At 41.6% G+C, this 15063-nt stretch overlaps 1 protein-coding gene across 2 annotated transcripts in view; it reads right to left on the bottom strand.

Moving 5' to 3' along the window:
- rasgrf1 (Ras protein specific guanine nucleotide releasing factor 1) overlaps positions 1 to 15063 on the bottom strand; it is a 91946-nt gene that overhangs the window by 2387 nt on the left and 74496 nt on the right. For both annotated transcript variants that reach the window (XM_043677099.1, XM_043677100.1), the window contains exons 19-26: positions 11225 to 11337; positions 10337 to 10397; positions 10148 to 10242; positions 9235 to 9319; positions 6513 to 6710; positions 6336 to 6415; positions 4904 to 5021; positions 2687 to 2755 (exon numbers count right to left, since the gene is read on the bottom strand). In XM_043677099.1, the coding sequence (XP_043533034.1) occupies positions 2687 to 2755; positions 4904 to 5021; positions 6336 to 6415; positions 6513 to 6710; positions 9235 to 9319; positions 10148 to 10242; positions 10337 to 10397; positions 11225 to 11337 (819 nt within the window). The remainder of the gene's footprint in view (positions 1 to 2686; positions 2756 to 4903; positions 5022 to 6335; positions 6416 to 6512; positions 6711 to 9234; positions 9320 to 10147; positions 10243 to 10336; positions 10398 to 11224; positions 11338 to 15063) is intronic.

Below are 15063 nucleotides of genomic sequence, written 5' to 3'. Positions count from 1 at the left end.
TTAGTAGCCACACACTCAGATGACAAGCAACATGAGTTTGATTGGGACAACACTACTATTATAGGACAAGCCAAACAGAAAACAGCCGGAGAATTCCTAGAGGCGTGGCACTCATCCACAGATTCAATCAATAAGCACATCGACCTGGACCCAATATACCGACCACTGCAACAGACAGCTGGAACTGACAACCGGAAGCGGCAGATTCAAACCACTATAAATGCCAGAGGAAAGATCACAGAAGCGCTTCACAGGAGGCTCCCAGGCACTGAGGATGTCACCTAGACAGGGGACGAAACGTCTGCAACACAAATTCCCAGCTCAGCAAACAGAACCACAACAACGAGCACCCGAGCTACAAATCTTCTCACAAACTTTGAATTGTTACATCTTCTGTTGGAAATACATTGATACCTGGAGATCACTTTCTATCATTTTCCTTCTTCGTGCAGACTGGTTAGGCGTTAGGAGTTAGTTAACCATATCAGTCCCATACTGGATGAGAATGGGCGGCACCGTGGCTCAGTGGTTAGCACTGCTGCCTCACAGCGCCAGAGACCTGGATTCAATTCCCACCTTGAGCAACTGTCTGTGTGGAGTTTGCACATTCTCCCCGTGTCTGCGTGGGTTTCCTCTGGGTTTTCCTCCCACAGTCCAAAGATGTGCAAGTTAGGGGAATTGGCCATGCTAAATTGCCCATAGTGTTCGGTGGATTAGTCAGGGGTAAATATAGGGGTGTGGCTTTCTCTTTGGAGGGTCGGTGTGGACTTGTTGGGCTGAAGGGCCTGTTTCCACAATGTAGGTAATCTAATCTAATCCTATCTAGGCCAGAGACAGGTATCCTTTCCTGAGCCACCTCAGTGAAGTGAAGGACTTCAACAAATTAAAGGACTTCAACAATAACAATCAGGGATGAGAGGTTTTAACTCTAAGGTTATGCTGAACAGCTGGGATTATTCTCCTTGGTACAAAGGAGATTCAGAAATGACTGAATACAGAGGTACCCAAGACGATGGCAGGTTTAGCAAAGATAGACAAAGAAAAGTTGTTCCCAATAACTGACAGGATAAAGTTGAGAGAACACCTATTTAAGATATTGAGCAAGAGACTTATGGGGTGGTGTGAGGAAGAATAATTTTCCTGGAACATTCTGCCTATGAATATAGTAAATGGAGACAATTGAAAATTAATAACCATAGCAGGTCAGAGGTGAGGAACACTGTGGAGAGCAACTCACCTCTGGACTCCCCAAAACCTGTTCACCATTTACAAGGCACATGTCAGGAGTGTGATGGAATACTCCCCACTTGCCCTGGATGGGGGCAGCTCCAGCAACATTCAAGAAGCTTGACAGCATCCAGGACAATGCAGCCCACTTCATTGGCATCACATCCACTCCCTGCACCAGTGACACTCATTAACAGCAGTGTGTAATATTGATAAGATGCACTGCAGAAATTCTTTAATGATCCTTAGACAGCACCTTCCAGATCCACAAACACTTCCGTCTGGAAGGACAAGGGCAGCGGATACATGGGAACACCACCATATACAAGTTCCCCTCCAAGCTACTCATCATCTTCCAAGTATCACCATTCCTTCATTGTCACTGGGTCAAACTTTTAGAATTCTCTCCCTAATAGCATTGTGGGTCTACCTACAGATCATGGACGGCAGCAGTTCAAGACGACAATTCACCACCATCTTCTGAAAGGCAACTAGGGACGGGCAATAAATGCTGCTTCAGCCACCAATACCTACATCCCATATATGAACTTTAAAAAATCCTAAAGATTGGATGGGCACTTGAGGGAAACAAAGTTTCAAAGCTAATGTGGTAGAGTGGGACAATGTATCCAAACTGGATTTCTTTTCAGAGAATAAGAATGCATTAAATGGGCTGAATAGCCTACTTCAATGCTATAATTACTCTATGATTCCAGCAGTTTCTCAATCTATATGCTATCCCCCTCATGAGAAGATCTATTGAAATCAGTCTCCCATTGTGGATCGATAGGATTTGAACTCAGGACCCTATTGTTTGCTAATCCACCCTCTAGCCAGGTTTGCAGCTCAATATTCTTCATTGCTGCCTCTCCTAACCCATGTAGTTGGTGATGAGTCACCTTCTTGAATTAATGTGGCTCATGTGATGAAGTTACATCCACAATGATATTCTGCGGAGAGAGCCTCAGGCTCTTGAGCTAGTGACAATGAAGGAATGGCCAATACATGTTCAGGTTTAGATGGTGTGTAAACTCAGGGAGGAAGCATTGGTTAAGTTGTGAAAAGAGTTAGCATACCTGTCCTTTCTGCAGCAGATGGTGAGAACAAGACCATCTGAACAATGGGAGCTAACTTGAAAAGAAATGACTTTAAAATAAAATCTAAAAATTGGATCGAAACAAATAAACGTGTATTAAAGACAATTGCTCTAGTAGCGCATATGTACTACACTGTCAGAGGTATCAATCCTTGAACAGGACATTAAACCAAAGTCGCTTCTCAAATTGATATTAAGGATTCCATGGTTCCATTACAACCTAAAGCAGGGAGCTTTCATAGTTTTCTGACCAGCATTTGCCCTTTTCAGAAATAACTTACATCAGAATTTATTTTAGTACTATCCACTCTGGAACAATCTTGCAAAACCTTTGAATTTACACAAAACTTAAAATGAACCAACCTTAGTTTGCTGCTCTATCTTGTAGGCAGTCTGCTGGAACTGACGGATTTCTCGGATGATGTGAGATATCTGTTAATGTAAATCCAGGGTGAGAGCAGACATGACAATGTACTGTGTTGGGAATTTCCACCATTAGTCAAATACAGATCCATCAGAATTGAGACACCATTGCAAGTCTACTCAATGTATTTATGTAAAATAACACATGCAATGAGAAGGGTTTTTTGTTTGCCCTATATTTTACCCTGTATAAGAACTGCCTTTATTATTTTCTTTTGCCAAGTATCTAGTGTCCCACTGAGTTAAAATCTGTTTTTCATTTAAATTATGCTCTGATACTGAATGATGATGCATTTGTACTTCAGTTATCTACTTCCCACATGTTTGGAAGTTCCTCAGTTTCTCACAACTTCCCTGCTCCTTGAAATCTCTACAAAATTTAGAAAGCTCAGACCATGTCACCCAGTTCATTCCAATTCTGCTTCATCATGCAAAATGCCACTGAACCTAATCAACATTGGAATTCTGTACAATAGGAAAAAACAAAGAAATTGAGTAAAAGCTCTTTTTCATTCCTTGGTATTAAAATTTCTGATCCATAGCATCACCCTATAATCAACTAATTAATGGTCAGTGTAAGAGCTTGTCACTTACAGAAGTTCCTAGGTCTGATGGCAGATGGAGTTTAATTCAGGCAAATGTGAGGTGATGCACTTTGGAAGATCAAATTCAGGTGTGAATTATACAATAAATAGGAGAACCCTTAGGAGCACTGACATACAGAGGATCTGGGCAGACAGGTCCACAGACTCCTGAAAGTGGCAACACAGGTGCATAAGGTGGTGAAGAGGGCTTACAGTACGCTGTCATCATTGGTGGAGGCATTGAATATAAAAGTTGGCAATTTATGTTACAGCTGTGTAAAACATTAGTTAGATCACCTTTGGCTCTGGTTGCCACACTACCAGAATGATGTGGATTCTTTGAAGATAGGTTTACCAGGATGGTGCATGGTCTGGAGGATTTTAGGTATGAGGAGAGGTTGGATAAACTCGAATTGTTTTCACAGGAAAGACGGAGGCTGAGGGGTGACCTTATATTTATTATTTTCTTTTGCCAAGGATCTAAAGTATCTGAGTTAAAATCTGTTCTTCATTTAAGTTGTGCTCGGATACGGAATAATGATGCATTTCTACATCAGCCTCAAATATGATGTCAGCCTACAAAGTTATGAGAGACAAAGATAGGTTAGTAGAAGGGAGGGGGTGGAGTTTAGGGGAGAGGTGAGGGGAAAGTTCTCCACACAGCGGGTGCTGGGTGCCTGGAACGCACTGCCAGTGGGGTGGTGGAAGTCGGCGCATTAGCATTGTTTAAGGCATATCTTTATAGACACACAAACGGGAGATGGACAGAAGGATAGAAACTGCACATGGACAATAAGTAATGGGTCTACATAAGGACTAGGAATCGACGCAGACTTGGTGGGCTTAAAGGGTCTGTTCCTGTGCTGTATTGTATCGTATATTGTATTGTATTGATTAAAGCAGGCTGTGCACTGGTTACAATATGTCAGGGTTAAAGAAAAGCTTTTCATGAATACGGTGCACTTTTAGCTCTTAAAGCAAATACAAATAGAATAATTACAAGTTCATCAGCATTTCTGTACAGTTTGATAGACACATTCAGTGTCACAACTATGGAGGTGCCTCAGTGATACTAGAATTAGCTAGACAAAGGACAGCAAGTATCCCAATACCCTGATCAAGATCACTATCGGGAGACCACTACAGGAAGTGAGGGTGAGGACAAGATCAGACTTAAGCACCATGTCCTAAATGATCAAACAGCCTCCTGCCACGCACTGTCCTGCATTACATAGGAAGATTCACAATTTGGGAGTGAGATACAAATGGATAGTTAATATCCAACCATCAGGAGGGGAAACTTGCAGCAGATACCATGCATCCATCTTGTGTCTGTGCCAGTGGTGAATTTCTTTCCCTGCTATCTTGTGGAAATGACGTTTTTGGAAAATCTGGAAATATGTATTATATTCTTGAGTGACTGACTCTACATGATGAATCAAGTCATATCTTACTGCTCCTTTGTAAGGACGATCCTTTGCAAGCTCTCTGTCAGAAAATGGTACGTGGCAAAAGGACAAAAAGTGGTTAAGCAAGGAGAAAAAACAGACCAAACCAATCTCCATGGACCTACCATTCTCATCTTGGAGAAGTTGACTAAACCATCTTCAGTATAATTTGGTGTTCCCTCCTCGATGAAAGCCAAGTCTGTTAGGTACATCCCCAAATAAGGAACACATGGAGGGTCACAACTTAAGGCAACAAAAAGAGAGAGGTTATTTGTTAAATGTTGCCTTTTATAACTTTAAATCCAGCATGGGCATGTGCATCCTGTGTCAGCTGCTGTGTTTGTGAAATTCACGGGTAGGAAGTAGGTTTGGGACCTATTATGGTGAGGAGCCCAGAAGTTTTGCTAATTGTCCAAATTGGATTGATAATGAAAGAAACATGTCACTACATTTTCAAAAGGATATGCAGATCTGAAAAGATGGTGCAGATTTAATGAGAATGGAACAGGAACAAGGAAATCCAGATATCTGAAGAGATTGGAGGAGCTGGATTTGTTCCTCTTAAAGCAGAGAAGATTGTGGGCAAGATAGAATCTAGACATTCAGAAGTCTGAAGGATTTTAAAAGGTTAAAATAGAAGAAACAGTTTCCATTGGTAGAAGCATTGTTAAGCAGAGGATATAAGTTTTAAATGATTGGCAAAAGGATCAACCAGAAAATGAGGACATTATTTTGTGTAGCAAGTTATGATGATTTAGAACGTACTGCCTGGGAAGCTGTCAGGAACAGGTTACCAAGAGACCTTCAAAAGGGAATTGGATGAAAATCATCCAAGGCTCTTGTTAAATGATAGTCAGCAGGGCAAACTGGAGGTCTCTTTCCAAAGGTCTATACAGGCATGATGGACTGACTGGCATTCTCTGTGCTAGAGAGCTCTAATTCTGCTGCTCTTTTTCATCCAGACCAAACTTGTGAAATGATTTGGCAGCTGAGCTACTCAGGACACGCATTCCCAGTATAGTCAAACCAAGCCTAAGATTATATTGACAAAGGTGATCAGGAGTCTGGCCATGTCATATGTCTCACTTGGCAGTATTTATTTTTTCAAACATAAGCAAGTCTAATACTGAAATTCGCTATGATGAAAACTGCTCCATGCTAGCTGTGTTGTTTGCTGTCATAGTTCAGTCCTGTTGCCCCAAGATTAAATGGAGTAGAAGCCAAACTTGGATGGTTGTGCATGGATAGCAAAATCACACCACCTATCCTGCCAACATAAGAGTCAGTTTCATTGAGGGAAGTGGGTCTGCATTCTCTAAACTTTTGAAAAATGAGAGGTGATCTCAATGAATCTGTAAGAAGTTTGTAAATTTCAATGTAAATGGGATGTTTCTGTTGCCTGGTGAGTCTAGGTCCAGGAGACACAGGACGAGTGAGGTGTAACAGGCATCCTAAGAGTTGGCACCCATTTAGTACGACTGCCCAAGACTGAATTCTATTCTTATCATTCTCTACAGTCCCAGTCCTCAACCTTTGCTAGAGGAAATTGACACTTACTTTTTCAAAGCCTCTCGTAGGTTTTTGAACCGTCCTTCTGAAGACACCAGTTTTTGCAACTTGTCAATTAATGCCTTGGTCTGAAACAAAAGGAAGTGTGATCAAGTGTGTACCAGGAGTTCAGACCAATGATAGATGAGGGAAACTGAAGAAACAAGCCAGTAATGGCCACCCTACCTGTTTTGATACTTTCAGCCATGTCTTCTTCAGCCGGAAGATAGCACTTCGGTTCAGGGCGGAGGTTATCACCAGCACAGCGTTGTAGTTGTGGAGACACTTGCAAATGTCTGCCACTGCCACCCATTTCTCGATGGCTGCTGTTCTCACATTAACGTCATCACTCTTCAAAATCTCCGAAGCAATTAAGTTGCTGATCTGGGGGGACAAATAGAAAATGTCACTTGCCATCCAATTATTAAATCCATTTCTGGACACCACACTTTTCCAGAAGAAACATACTGTCTACAGTCAGTCAGAATTTTGTATGTTTCAAAGAAATCACTTTGAAAGCAGACCTAGTTTTCTCAATCTTTCTTCATAAGGCAATCCTTAGAGCTAGTCTGGCAAATATCAGTTGCATTCTGTCTATAACAAGGATTCCTTTCCTATTATTAGGAGACCAAAACTCTAACAATACTCCAGGTGTGGTCTCAGCAAAACTTCTTTTAGTTCTGTAACATAAACAAAGTGCTGGTGAAACTCAACAGGTCTGGTTGCATCTGTAGATACACAAGCAAATTTAATATTTTGAGTCCAGTGTCCCTTCATCAGAACTGAAAATAGCTGGGGAAGGGGGTATTTACACTGATGGCAGGGTTGGTAAAATAGAATTCAGGGAGATGGTGCCCAGAGAAAGAGATAAAGAAACAGAGAGAGAAATAAAAAAGGGATTACTTAGAAATCTCTCTGTTTGCCTAAGCCTTTCTTTCAGGCTATCCTTCTGTCCTTCTTTAGATTAGATTAGATTCCCTACAATATGGAAACAGGCCCTTCGGCCCAATAAGTCCACACCGACCCTCCGAAGAGTCACCCACTCAGACCCATTTCCCTATGAATGATGTACCTAACACTATGGGCAATTTAGCATGACTGATTGACCTGATCTGCACATCTTTGGACTGTGGGAGGAACCCGGAGCACCCGGAGGAAACCCACGCAGACACAGGGAGAATGTGCAAACTCCACACAGACAGTTACTCGAGGCTGGAATCGTACCCAGGACCCTGGTGCTGTGAGATTCTTCTAACTTTAGTATCACATTTACCATCTGCTGTTAATATTTATTCCAATTCGCGCAATCCAATGGAAACAGTTGCAACCTCAAATTTTCTAGATTAATCGAGACTAGGAGGATTGTAAAGTAAGGTGGAAAGTAAGCTGAGGAGCAAACTCCCTGCTGGGTATAGGGTACGGACAGGGAGAGACTGTCCAATAAGCTGAGGAGCAGAAATTGGAGCAGGTAAGTGAAAGTGCATTGGGATGGCCTATCCCACAAACTTCAACGGCTCGGATTCCATTGCTAAATGCTTGAAAACCCATCTCATTCTGGTAGACACAGCCAGGTACGAAAGCCCCTTGAATGTATAAAGTAAAAAGGCTGAAGCACTTCTGAGGAGACCCTTCTGGAATTGTTTAAAATCCTGCCATGCTCACGGGATTTCCTCATCTTCATGTGGCTCCCAAATCAAACTCTCTGTTACTCCATGGCACTCACAATCCTGCTATCCTTCTCATGAAAGCAGGCCAAATCAAACTCTCATGTCCTTTATTTTACTTTATATTGGCTAATGACCCCCATCAAAATGACCAACAAAACTAAAAAGAACCCATGATGCACTCAGGGCAGATTCAGTGCATTGGACTGATTGTCTTGTGGAGCGTATGTTAGGCAGGTGCTGGGCTTGGTGTTCGGTTACATGTTGGAAACAAAGATGAAGAACAGACCGATCCAAGCTGATCCCCTTCAAAGTGGGAGAACATCAATAAGACACATTATTGGAACCTGATGTGTAAAATGTAACTTGATTGATTTAGAAACTCCTACTTCTCAAATGCTTTAGGAGCAGGAGTAAGCAACTCAATCAGTTTCACCACTTATTGCTGATCTATACCTCAACTCTACTGCACACTTTTTGAACCATATACCTGACTAAACAAAAAATCCTACTTGTCACAGTCTTGTAAATTGCAATGAAGACTGGGGACACAATAGTTGGTGAAGAAACACAAGTATTACCCTTTAATGTAACAAGATGTTCCAAGGTGCTTTTCAGAGGTATTATGAAACAGAACAGGACACTGAGCAACTAGAGTCTGATGAAAGGTCCTGCCTGAAACATCAACTCTTCTGCTCCTCTGATGCTGCTTGACCCGCTCTGCTTTTTCCAGCTCCACATTTTATCTGCTCTGACTTTCCAGCATCTGTAGTCCTTACTATCTCCAAGTTGAGGAAATAGTAAGATAGATGATTAAAATCTTGGATAAAAAGTTGGTTATAACGGGAGCAAAGTATAAAGGTGGTGAGATTAGAAAAAATGTTCCAGAGTCCAGTGTCTTGACAGATGAAGGTAAAGTCAGCAAGGATGGAGGGAGGCTAGAGTAGGAAGAGCACAGATTTCTTGTGGGGTTATAGGACTGGAAGAAATTACGCAACATTCATGGTGCCTCATGTTAACAGGATGTTAATTTCATTGTGCAAGTTGAGAATATGTGGGTGGAGGGCATTGATTGATTAGGTACCTTGAACACAAATAAAAAGGAGCTTTCTGCAGTACTGGGTATTGGCTGAAGAGGAGGCAGAACTGCTGTACTCTGCAAATAAATTGAGGGTTAAGTAAAGTGTTAGCATCCATTTTCCTACCTCAACACCTGGCTACCATCTTGAGTGGTTTGTACTCACATCGTTGAAGTGTTTGGTGGTTTTCATAATGTATGGGGCTCTCTCATTCTTCTCAGGTTTCATCCAACCCTGGCCGAAGAACTCCCTGTGGGGAGAATAAACCAATCAACATTTGTCTGTGTAAAAGGATCGCTTGCTAACAGCATCTAGACAGGCTGGGATTCCATTTCCTGCCAGCCTCAGAGAGGAGGTTTCCACTTGTCAAAGAGACTATAACAAAGTTGTAAGATTTTTGGTTAGTTTTATTCACAGGTTCTGGTCATTGCTGGCAATGCCAGCATTTCCTGCCCACGATTAAATGCCCTTTAGAAATTAAGAGGACAACTGAGTGAACTGAGCAATTTCAGAAGATACCAAGGAACCAAGGGTTGTGGAGTTGGATACAGGTCATGAAGACCAGGCAAGGATGGCAGTTCTCCTTCCCTAGACACATTCAGGAACCATGTGGATATTTCTGACAATCCAACAGTTACATAGTGACTATTACTGAGGCTAGCTGTTTATTCAATTAGCTTAATTTAACATCCTCAGCTGCCACAGTGGGATTGAACAGATATTTCCAGATATCATTAGTCTCGTCCTCTCAATTATAACTTCCATACAAAACCACTAGGTTACCATTTGCATAAGTAACCAATAGATCCAGTAAAGAATTCAGGAGAAAGTCTTATATACAGAGTGGCTAAGATGCCAAACTCTTCATCACAGAGTTTTGAGATGAATTGTACTGATACATTTAATGGGAAGCTAAATAAGTAAATGAGGGAAAAAGGAATAGAAGTTTAAGGTCATTGGATGAGATGAAGTAAGATTGACAGGAGGCCTGAGTGGAGCATAAACATTAGAACATTGATCTGTTCTGTTTGGTACATTCAGTACCATCCTATGAAAAGCAGATTAAACAATGACTTACTCATATGGAATACACCCGAAGATGAGATGATCCAACAAAGTCAACTCCTCAGCTATCTCCAAAGCAGAGAGGTTTTCAAATGTCTCTTCCTCCACCTTACCAAAAGAGAAGGAAGAAGATGGGTCTTTAAAAAAGAACATTCTTAAGCCACGCCTTCAGTTGAAACTTCAAATAAAAATAGATACCAACCACATTCATTATCTCATCCAAAATTGTTTGATGGTCAACTGAGTCTTCTTGGTTCAAAGTCCTGGAAGTTGGAAACATTTATTTAGCAAATGATACTGAGAGGAAATATGAAGGAGGTCTTTAAAATATTTGATGTTTAAATAAACTGAAGTAAGCATCTGTGTGACACTCAGCACAGGACTAGAGTATAGAGGTACAATATTCACAGGCAAGGAACAGAACACAATCTGTGTTTTCCAGCACATAGTGATTTATGAACAACTTACTGACCCACATTCAGTTCAGTGATTTCTAAACAGCTTCATGGTCTGGGTTCCCATGAGTAATACTAAACAGTGACCTTAAAGACACTGGTATGTAACGAACAACGTATCACTACCAAGCTCCATACTCTCTAAGAAATGGCTATCAGAAGAAACTCAACAACCAAGGTCTTGTTTTTCTTGAATGTAGAAGGCAGATGGATGACTTTGAGAGGGGTCTGTAAAATCCTGGTAGATTACATGATAGGAAGCTGTTTGCGTGTGTATAGGAATCGCAAACCAGGGGTCATCAACATATATTCAGCACTAGTAACTCTAAAAGAGAATTCAGGAAAAGCCTCTTCACCAGAGAATGGGTTAGAATATGGAACCTGGCTGAGGGGAATAGCACAGATGTATTTGAAGCTAAGCTAGTAAGATGCACAGGGGAGAAAGGAATGGAGGGGAAAACTGATCAAATGAGATGAAGAGAGGTGGGAGAAGGTTTGATTCATAGTCTCAAACAAGGCTATTCAACCCATCATGTCCATGCTAGCCAACAAAAAGCTGACCACATTAATCCCACCTTCCAGCTTTTGGCCCATCATTCTTTTAGCTAGAGAGAAAGCTCCTCAGGAAAACTTGCCTGATGATGTTTGCTGCTGCTTTCCTCTCCTGTGTTAGCAGCTCAGGATCATGAATGACTTCCTCTAGAAAACTAATCACTTGACTCTTCAATTCAGCATTTGCTTCAAAATCCTGTAGATGAAGAGGGAATAACAATTAGCATTTCCAATAACCCTGTTTGCGTACCTAACATAAACCATGACATTCCCTACATTCTTGGTGGACTGGAGATAAAATGGCCTCTCGTTCAAATGAAAGGATCGCAATGAATCAGATAGTTTGTAACCTTGATGTTAATTTGATGTTAAGTTGAGCTTCCAAACCCACACTCTCCTTTACCATGGACACTGCTTCTCACCTCTGTCCACTGCCCAAGTCCCTTACTGCCCACTCACCTGCTGCTGAAATTCGTATCCACAACTTTGTTCCTTCCAGAATGTCTCTCCAATACTAGCCCCTCAAGAACCCCAATTACACCACTCCATTAGCAGACCTATCTTCAGCTGATTCAGCCTTAAGCCCTGGAATTCCTTCCCTAAATTTACTTATCTCTCCGTATCACTGCCTTTCAAAAAAAGGACCCCCCTGAAAACCAACCTCTTTAATCATGATTCTGGTCACCCATCCAATATCTCATGTTGCTTGGTATCAGTTTGTTGTTCCTGTGAAGCACTTTGAGAGATTTAGCGAAATTCAAGATGCTCCCTAAGTTCAGGTTTTTGTTATTAACCCATTCATTTGTATTGCTCAGACACTCAACTCATTAATGTAATGTGCAACTGATTGCAACTGGTCATCATATTCTGAAAGCACCAGTAAGCATTTATTAAAAATCTCACATCCATGAGGGTCCCAATGCAATTCTCAACCAATGAAGTACATTAGAAGTTTACTCATTGTTATAAAGTAGGAAATGCAGCATTCAAATTGCACACAGGAATGTCCCACAATCAGAAATGACTAGCCACACTAATGTTTTGGTGAGACTACTTAAATGATACATTTTAGCCACGATTTACAAATAATGATGAGGATCTTCAATGCTGAAGGAAATGTTACTGGACTGGCAACCTAGAAGCATATGCTCTAGGGTCACAGGTTCCAATCCCAGTATGGTGGCAGGTGGAATTGAAGTATAATTAATATTATTTAGAGATGAAATCTAGTCTCAGTAATGGTGATCCCAAAACTAACAATGATCCATCTGGTTCACTGAAATCCTTTGGAAAAGGGAATCTACCATCCTTATCTGCTCTGGCCTCCATGTGACCCCAAACCAAAGAAAGCAGAGACTCCTGCCTATTCTCTGAGCCAGCCAATTCACTCAGTTCAAGACCTTTAAAGGATGGACAACAGATGCCAGTTTGTCAGTGGACACAGCAATAGCCCATGAAAGAATAAATCAGTTAAGGAGTTGAGATAACTGAATGGTGTCGCATACAAAATTCTGCCAGTCTGAAATTCCCTCAGACCTGCATTGAAATATCAGCCTAGAACTAATGATTCCGATCTTGGACTTACACTTGAACCAGAATTCTTAACAGGAGAGACCTGTGGCCTAGCACTGAACCAAGCCAACACCAAAAGAAGCAAATAATCTATGCTTATGGAAGACGAGTAACAGAAAAGGGCAACAGTCATCATTTGCTCAAGGTTCACAGGGTCTATAAACTGAGACTTCCCTCATCTGTAGTTAGTTCTGTGAGCTACATTATAATCCTCATGGATACTCAGGAAGGAGCTAGTTTTGTTTAAATCAACCTCTTTGAAAATGTAATAAAACACCTCTAGAGCAGGTTTGACTCAAACCTAGCCCTTCTGACTCAGTGTTAGGGACACTACCATTGTACCACATGAGCCCTTGGCAGGATGCAGCTACATTTTCTAATCAACCTGATTGGTGGAATGTATGGCATAGCTATGTTCTATATCAGCCTGTTCAGGGATGTTATGACACCCATCTGGAGCAGGTGGGATTTGAACTCTAACCTCCTAACTCAGGGATAGAAACACAAGACACCTAGATAAGATGGAGCAATGGTTACCTCATGAACTCCCCATGACTAATCTTGAAGAGATTGATATGTCATACATTCTGTACGGACCCTATATGGAACTGTGGTAGTTTCTCTATCTCTGAGCCAGGAGACCTGGGTTCAAGTCCAATCTGCTTGAGAGGTACAGGATAACATCTCTGAACAGGATGATGAGGAAAAAGACGTGGCATGGTATGACCTAAAGAATACGGTGTTGTTCATGACGCTATCAGAAGATTGATCAGCAAGTTAGGGTCCTGCTGCGATTGCTTTGGGATCTCTTGTGGCAGTGATAGTGTCCCTAGCTCTGAGCCAGGTGGCCTGGGTTCAAGTCTCACCTGCTATAGATGAGTGTCATAACATCTCTGAACAGGCTGATATAGAACATATCTATGCCATACATTCCACCAATCAATTAATCCACCCACCAATCTTTCTTTCTCCAAAAAGTCCATGCAAGAGCTTTGATGTTCCAATTAGCATAATAACAATAACTGATGCATTTTAAATGGGCTACATCAACATAACAATTCAAAAGATTTGGCCACTGGCTCTTTATCTAGGCTACATCATTCTCCTGATGTGGGAAGTATGCTTCAGTGGCTGCGATCTGCTGTCAGCTGGACACTTGAAGCAGTAATTGGAATTCCAAATCAATTCGTTGTGGCAGCTGCACTGAAACATGAAAGGAGAGTTCTTGTTTGAAGCCTCAGAGCCACTTCTTAATATGAGTTTGCTTTGCAACATAACCTCGAGCTTTTGTCCAATAACCCTGTTTCAACTTAAATCTCATTGAATCTTCTTTCATGCATCATATCATCAATAATCCCAAGTCTAAAGCTTCGTAGAGAAAAGTTATGAAATAAATATAGATGAGGAAAGCCATTCAGTCCATTTCAATGGTCTGCTAATTGTTCTCAAATCATATTTCTACGTCTATTCTTTGGATAAAGCTGAAATGGAAGAGGTCACATTTATCATCCATCCCTACAACCCCAGTAAAATGAGGCTAACTCCTTTTCTAGCATTTCCGTATGCTTCCTGACATCACCCTTCATTGATCGGCTCGAAATATAGGCTATGCCCCCTTATTCAAAACTCCCCCTCCATCAGACAGTCCCCAGCTACAGGAAATATTTTCTTTTCTAGCTATCTCATCACATTCTTTCATCTTTCTAAATAACTCAATTGCACAAATAGCCACATTTATTACTTTTTATTAAGACTATGGCTTATGCCTCATTAGAGTCATAGAGATGTACAGCATGGAAACAGACCCTTCGGTCCAACCTGTCCATGCCGACCAGATATCCCAACCCAATCTAGTCCCACCTGCCAGCGCCCGGCCCATATCCCTCCAAACCCTTCCTATTCATCTACCCATGCCAAATGCCTTTTAAATGTTGCGATTGTACCAGCCTCCACCACTTCCTCTTGCAGCTCATTCCATACACATACCACCCTCTGCGTGAAAAGGTTGCCCCGTAGGTCTCTTTTATATCTTTCCCCTCTCACCCTAAACCTATGCACTCCAGTTCTGGACTCCCCAACCCCAGGGAAAAGACTTTGCCTATTTATCCTATCCATGCCCCTCATAATTTTGTAAACCTCTAAAAGGTCACCCCTCAGCCTCTGACATTCCCGGGAAAACAGCCCCAGCCTGTTCAGCCTCTCCCCATAGCTCAAATCCTGGCAACATTCTTGTAAATCTTTTCTGAACCCTTTCAAGTTTCACAACATCTTTCTGATAGGAAGATCAGAATTGCATGCAATATTCCAACAGTGGCCTAACCAATGTCCTGTACAGCCGCAACATGACCTC

The sequence above is a fragment of the Chiloscyllium plagiosum genome, chromosome 36 (assembly GCF_004010195.1).
Source record: "Chiloscyllium plagiosum isolate BGI_BamShark_2017 chromosome 36, ASM401019v2, whole genome shotgun sequence".
Classification (NCBI taxonomy): domain Eukaryota; kingdom Metazoa; phylum Chordata; class Chondrichthyes; order Orectolobiformes; family Hemiscylliidae; genus Chiloscyllium; species Chiloscyllium plagiosum.
Note: the sequence above shows the minus strand (reverse complement) of the source record. Positions and strands in the feature narration are given on the sequence as shown.